The sequence below is a fragment of the Maniola jurtina genome, chromosome 18 (genome assembly GCF_905333055.1).
Source record: "Maniola jurtina chromosome 18, ilManJurt1.1, whole genome shotgun sequence".
Classification (NCBI taxonomy): Eukaryota; Metazoa; Arthropoda; class Insecta; order Lepidoptera; family Nymphalidae; genus Maniola; species Maniola jurtina.
The window spans coordinates 9994211-10000954 of NC_060046.1; the positions used below are offsets into that span (position 1 = coordinate 9994211).

Below are 6744 nucleotides of genomic sequence, written 5' to 3' on the forward strand. Positions count from 1 at the left end.
CTTTTTACCTGAAACTCAGTATTTCTTATTTAAATTTATGTTATTTGAACTGTGGCAACTGTCTGCGTTAGTTATCAAATAGTAACCTATGGAAAAATAGAGAGTCCTGTTCTGTTTGTTACCTCTTGCCAATTTGAAACAATTTAGTAAAAACAATAAATATTTATAGAATTTTGTGTTTTATTTGATTGTTGTTTTTGATTATAATATTTAAAAATGTACTCACTGCCTACTAATGGGAAGTCCTAAGTTCTGTTCTATCTTTTGCCAATTTTGAATAATTTGGCTAAGTACTAAACTTTAATTGAATTTGATTGAACAAGTTGTATGCATCAATTATATTAATACAAATTGTACCTACCTATAAACAAAAATACACAGAAGAGAGAATTTATGTAAAACTTTAAGTTTAGTAAGTTTACTAACAAGTAGGTAGGTAGGGTAAAATGTATCAATGTATCTTATAGTTGATTAACTCAAGCTTCTGGGTGATGGTTCAAATGCTATTATTAACACTTTTTTTCAATAAAATTTAACTTCTGAACTTTAAATCGTTTTATTTCAAATCGAAAAAGCATAATATAATTCACAGGAAGTCATTGGGAGCAGTTTTGTCTAGCCCGAGAAGCCATCTCGAAAAGTATGAAATTCCATCAGCAAGATCATTTTGAATCCAAAAAAGCTTCAGAAAAAGGGTATGTATTCGGTAATAAATAATTGTTAGTACTATTAAAATAGTAATTTGTTCATGTATTTTGCCACTGCATTCGCCAACGTCCATACCATGTTGAATACACCGGTTCTCGTCCGATCACCGAAGTTAAGCAACATCGGGCGCGGTCAGTACTTGGATGGGTGACCGCCTGGGAACACCGCGTGATGTTGGCCTTTTGCTTTTTTCACTTACTAAATTTTTTAGAGCCTGGATTTTTTTCCCTTTGTCATATTTTAGATTTTTAGGGTTCTGTACCTTGTCTATCTGATCTATCCGACTGTTCTGTCTGTCAAGAAAACCTATAGGGTCCTATCCCGTTAACCTAGAATCATAAAAGGCACAAAGTAAAGGAAAAAATCCGAAAACCGTGAATTTGTGGTTATATCCCAAAAAAAAAAATTAAAATGTGTTCATGATCAAATAATTACAATTTTCAAAGTAAGATAACTATATCAAGTGTGGTATCATAATATGAAAGAGCTGTACATTTTAAAACAGGTTTTTACTTTTTAGTTTTTATACATACTTAATAGTTTTTGATTTATCGTGCAAAATTTCAAAAATAATACTCGAGTACGGAACTCTCGGTGCGCGAGTCTGACTCGCACAGACCGGTTTTTTTTATATATTCATACATTGATTTAGATATTTTTTTAATTTTTAGAACGATAACTGAAGATATCAACAAAGATTCAATGGTAGATCGATCTACCGACACGTTGAGTATCGAAGAGTTCATAAAGGATCTTATCCGCAAGGAATTCCAACATCTCATCAGCGAAATGTCTGACAATACTTCAGAATCGACGGCCAGTTGTCCAAAAGGCGACGATTTGTTGAACAAAGGCGTAGCGAACATCGTCGAGTCTTTGAAAAACGACGATGAAGCTAAGAAGGAATCTATCAAATCCTTTTCACGCATCAAAATAAATGGCAACAATAAACCGTTGCTACAAATAACTTTTAATCGCACCGGCGAGAACAGTTTGCAAGTTCTGGACAATTGTGTGAATGTGACTATCTGTGATCCCACCAGTGGGCTTGGGAGTGGGAGGGATAAACTTAACCTATCGGTGGAAGACACGATGTCGCCAGAGGAGATTCATATAAACACGTTGAAACGGTGCCAAGCTTTCAATGCTATTCAGGTTAGTTAAAATTATCCACGACTTTTTGTTCTGATCACCAATTTTGTGTATCAGCGCCAAAGTTTATTATGTATATTATGTGTATTATGTAAAGCCAGACCAGAGAGAAAAAAAAAACCTATATTATATACTAGCTGATGCCCGCGATTTCGTTCGCGTGGATATAGGTTTTTGAAAATCCGAAGGAACTCTTTGATTATCCTTGTTAAAAATAGCATATGTGTTAATCCAGGGTATAATCTATCGCCATTCTAAACAGCCAAATCTGTTCAGTATAATATTATATCCTTTATACACCTTTATAATATTAGTGTGATAGTGTGATTGTTGCAACGGAGCAATGTAATTTTTTGCATGGATATAATGGATTTTTATGCCGCACAATCAAAGAGTTCCCACGGGATCTTCAGAAACCTAAATCCTAATCAGCTAGTGTTGGATATACCAGTTTTCGCCTGAATGTACATCTTTTCATGATTTACTATTATTCTATAGATACATCATTTTCTTACAATCAATTGCTTAGATATAAATAAGGCAGTTTCTTCAGCAAAGATTTCGGATCACCCGTTTTTTACGCTACCTTGCATTAGGAAAACATCCCACTTCTGACAGTTATAAGTATCCGATAAGTATATTCTAAATTCTAATTACCAGTGGAAGAATTTTCAAAATCAGTTCAACAGATCACAAAAGTCATTATATCATATCTTCACAAACTTCTTTAAACAAAGCTCATTGCTATGACTACCCTACTTGTCTGGTTGTTATCCTCCCCACCGCTAGATGTCCTTGCTCCGTGCGGCGGTGTTTGTCTGTCGCGCTGTGGAGGTTGCTCCTCGCGCAATGAGTACCCCGGGCTCGTGTCGTCACAGCATACTTACCTGGCGTAGGGGACACCGTGATCAAGAAGGCGGTTCCCCCAGAGCGAGGCCCTTCCATTGCACTGCGGCTGGGTTGACCTCTGCGATTATCCCTAATGTGGATAACTCGGACGCGTAATTTTTGGTAGTGGGGACTGCGTACGCGCCGTCCCCCCATAATAATTCAAATTCACTCAAATATAGTAGAATTAAGTGATCGCTATTGATAGAGTGAACTAGAGTGAGGGTGCTCTCGAGTCTCGGTGTGATCTTTAATAATATATTTATATCAAATACTAGCGACCCGCCCCGGCTTCGCACGGGTGGACATTTATTTTTTCTATTTTCCGGGATAAAATATAGCCTATACGGATTCGGAAGAATCCCTCTAAGTAATGGTAAAAGAAATTTTGAAATCGGTCCAGTAGTTTTTGAGCCTATTTGAGCCTATAAACATACAAAAATACAAAAATACAAAGGTTTCCTCTTTATAATATTAGTATAGAGTATAGATTAGACTGGTAACGTAAAATCAAAGAAAAATAGGGCTAACTGCATCAAATGTACTATGCTTTATAGTTTTAGATTTTTTTATTACGGTATTTTTCATAACTCTTAATTCTTTGGCAGGAAGCTCGCAGCACCGAAGACTTGTATATAGATGACGATCTTTCTACACACATGCAGGAGAACTTCGGCGGCAAAGTGAAGTTGATCCCTCTGCACGGCTCCCTGCATGAGATACTGTGCGAGAGAGAGGACGACTGCTGTTTACTTAAGGTGACCCTTTGATACCCCTGGCTGAACCAATAAAAAAAAATTCACGATGTGTATCACTAGCGATAATTGATTCTGAATTTCGACTTCTCTGTCGCCAACGTCCATACCATGTTGAATACACCGGTTCTCGTCCGATCACCGAAGTTAAGCAACATCGGGCGCGGTCAGTACTTGGATGGGTGACCGCCTGGGAACACCGCGTGATGTTGGCCTTTTGCTTTTTTTCTGGTATTTTTTACATTGTTTTTTCGATTTTTTAACGATTATGTTTTTTTTTGTAAACTTTTTGAATGTTTAGTTTTATTATTATTTTCCAAGTAAATGGGGTGTTAATTAATTATTTATTTACATGAACTTACGTCGCTACGAGGGTTACTGGTATGAAAAAGGCCCCAAACGAACAAAATAAGCTAATAAAAGTTTTGTTAAACTAGGTAAAGCAGGAGAACGGATGCGACACGATATATTTCCGATGCGACAACTCGGATACTGAATCCAAAGACGCGATCGACGGGACCGAGCGATCCAAAGACACAGTAGTGTTCAAGAGGAGTATCTCCCTCATAGAAGAGCGTATACAGCGCGTCCTGCCCAAGGACAAGCGCCCAAACCCCGCGGCCGCGTTGAAGAGGCTCACTGACAAGCTCAAAGCGAGGCCCAAGTCTGAAATCTACACCAAAACATTGAGCAAGGTATAGAATACCCTAACTACCTAATCTATTTTATTACCCTACTATAACAGCAAAGCCAAAAGGAAGGGTTATGATTTTAGCAGTCTATGTATTTTTTTTTTATAAAAAATTGTGAGCGATTAATAAGCAGGCGGGTCACCTGATGTTAAGTGATTACCGCCGCCCATGTACTTTTGCAGCACCAGATGAACCGCCGATGCGTTGCCGGTCTTTCAGGAATTTGTTGGTCCGCCTCTTGAATAGCCCCATGTTGTAATCTAGTGGGAACACCGCCGATGTTCAAGTTTATCTTGTTTTTATTTACCCCTTGATTTTGGTCTATGCCACTCCCTAAGGCGTTGTACTAGCGTCACTCAAGTAATAATATTTGACGATGGCATCCAACCAGCAGGATGGGTGTCGTCCTGCATTTCTATTCCCAGTACGTGGTCTCTATTTAGGCAAAACATAGTTCCATCGGTTATTTGTGGTACAGACACGACTTCCCATTTTGACCTGAACACTTTCGGAACAACTTACGAGTCCCTTTCGCTTGGGTATTACGATGAGTGAAAAAACGTACGAACATCACGTCGTGTGCAGAATGTCGTATGTCGTGACCTCAAATCGTGCCGTGCAAAAACGCCCTTATGCAGTCTTAGGGTTTAGAAAGAATGATTTATTTATTCAATAAAATGTAGGTACAATATGTTAAAATAATGTCTGATGAGCCTTATACATTTTACAACTGTAGCTGGTGTGTGAATATTACCTTAAATTAAATAAAACCTGACCACATTTCACTCAACAGTTTGTAGTAAGTTTTAGAATCTATCCAATAAAAATGAATTCGTTTTTTATTTTATTGTATTGAAGGAAACCCGCGCATTGAGCAACAGTAGCCCCTCGCTATCGACCAACGACGCGAAGACGGACGAAGTGGAGCTGAACATCGAGAGCGTGATGTGCTACCAGGACTCGTCCTCCGACGAGTGCCTCAAGTGTCAGACGGACAATGACGACTTCGAGACTTTGGAGCGCGAGGTATTTTATTGCTTTTAACATGGCATAATATTGTATATGAAATGTTTGAAAAGAGCAACCGCCGAGTTTCTTGCTGGTTCTTCTCGGTGGTAAAGGCATTCCGAACCAGTGGTAGATGTTTTTGACGATTCAAAAGAACTTGTTAAAGTCTAATTGAATAAAAATATTTTGAATTTGAATTTTAGAATTAATAAGATCTGGTCCAATTTTGTGCCAATCCGTAAGCGCCTTATCACAACTTTAGTAGCGGTGGCGAGGCAGCAAACGAGAAATAATTATTATCTGTTCAAGGCTTCAGCCTCAGTTTAGAAAACTTCTGAAGCTTTATTTTGTTGCAATAGTTGCCAACGTCCATACCATGTTGAATACACCGGTTCTCGTCCGATCACCGAAGTTAAGCAACATCGGGCGCGGTCAGTACTTGGATGGGTGACCGCCTGGGAACACCGCGTGATGTTGGCCTTTTGCTTTTTTTTTACATTCCAATATTTTTATCGTTAGTCTTGTTATATGTTTTGTGTTTATAATTTTACTAGGTATCTTCTAAAAAATAAGACTAGTTCTATCTTGGTCACTACTGTATTGATGCTGACATCTTGCGGTAAGTATGAACACTCCTTCGAGTATGTTCCTTGCAACCAAATCAACTGCCGCACTTATGAACTTGTTGGTCTGGTTATCTTACCACGTCTCGGTAGGTGTCCTTGCTCCGTGCGGCGGAGTTTGTCTGTCGCGCTGTGGAGGTTGTTCCTCGCGCAATGAGTACCCCGCGCTCGTGTCGTCACAGCATACTTACCTGGCGTAGGGGACACCGTGATCAAGAAGGCGGTTCCCCCAGAGCGAGGCCCTTCCATTGCACTGCGGCTGGGTTGACCTCTGCGATTATCCCTAATGTGGATAACTCGGACGCGTAATTTTTGGTAGTGGGGACTGCGTACGCGCCGTCCCCCCCATATATCCAGATTATAACTTCGAAAATTGAAATTTCCGTTTAATGATTTATTATAGAGACAACTTGCATCATTATTATAAAATGTGACAAATGTGAGAATGGAAAACATTTTTATTTTTTTGAAATCTTATCACGCTAAACATAAAATGTTGATTCCAAATGAACAGTCTGTCTTTCTTTGTTGTATCTAGATAGAGGAGGACATGGCGAACAACCATTCGTCGCTGACTTGCGGCAGTCTCGCCAAGATCTCGGAGGAGAACCTCTCCGCGATCAACGATGACACGACTGACGAGAACTGATTCTGTTAATTCATTAGTTGGATTCACGTAAAGAGAGCTCTGGATGACGGGGGGCATGTGTTGATAGAATTCGACTGTTGAAACTCAATGACGTCAGAGTGAAATAGACCTAAAGACCCTTGACCTAAAGTCAAAAATTCAATACCACCGATTTTAATTTCGAAGTATCCGCTTGGAGCGCTGACTGTAGATGTATGGACGAACTTGAGCTTTAAAACAAGATAGCTAGGGTCTATTTTACTTTGAAGCTGTTTCAACACTCGAATTTT

General features: G+C 39.1%; 1 protein-coding gene and 5 non-coding genes across 7 annotated transcripts in view; all 6 read left to right on the forward strand.

Annotated features, from left to right (window-relative positions):
- The window catches only part of LOC123874601, a 34572-nt gene extending 27974 nt beyond the window's left edge, over window positions 1-6598 (forward strand). For both annotated transcript variants that reach the window (XM_045920088.1, XM_045920089.1), the window contains 6 exons: window positions 593-695; window positions 1380-1863; window positions 3357-3506; window positions 3941-4198; window positions 5054-5221; window positions 6365-6598. In XM_045920088.1, the coding sequence (XP_045776044.1) occupies window positions 593-695; window positions 1380-1863; window positions 3357-3506; window positions 3941-4198; window positions 5054-5221; window positions 6365-6475 (1274 nt within the window). In that variant the 3' untranslated portion in view covers window positions 6476-6598. The remainder of the gene's footprint in view (window positions 1-592; window positions 696-1379; window positions 1864-3356; window positions 3507-3940; window positions 4199-5053; window positions 5222-6364) is intronic.
- LOC123874681 lies at window positions 770-888 on the forward strand. The gene has a single exon (XR_006797972.1). It is a non-coding gene; the product is annotated as a 5S ribosomal RNA (ribosomal RNA).
- Window positions 2740-2901, forward strand: LOC123874692. The gene has a single exon (XR_006797982.1). It is a non-coding gene; the product is annotated as a U1 spliceosomal RNA (small nuclear RNA).
- On the forward strand, window positions 3600-3718 carry LOC123874682. Its single transcript, XR_006797973.1, has one exon. It is a non-coding gene; the product is annotated as a 5S ribosomal RNA (ribosomal RNA).
- On the forward strand, window positions 5565-5683 carry LOC123874683. The gene has a single exon (XR_006797974.1). It is a non-coding gene; the product is annotated as a 5S ribosomal RNA (ribosomal RNA).
- On the forward strand, window positions 6010-6171 carry LOC123874693. The gene has a single exon (XR_006797983.1). It is a non-coding gene; the product is annotated as a U1 spliceosomal RNA (small nuclear RNA).
- Window positions 6599-6744: the final 146 nt, after the last annotated feature.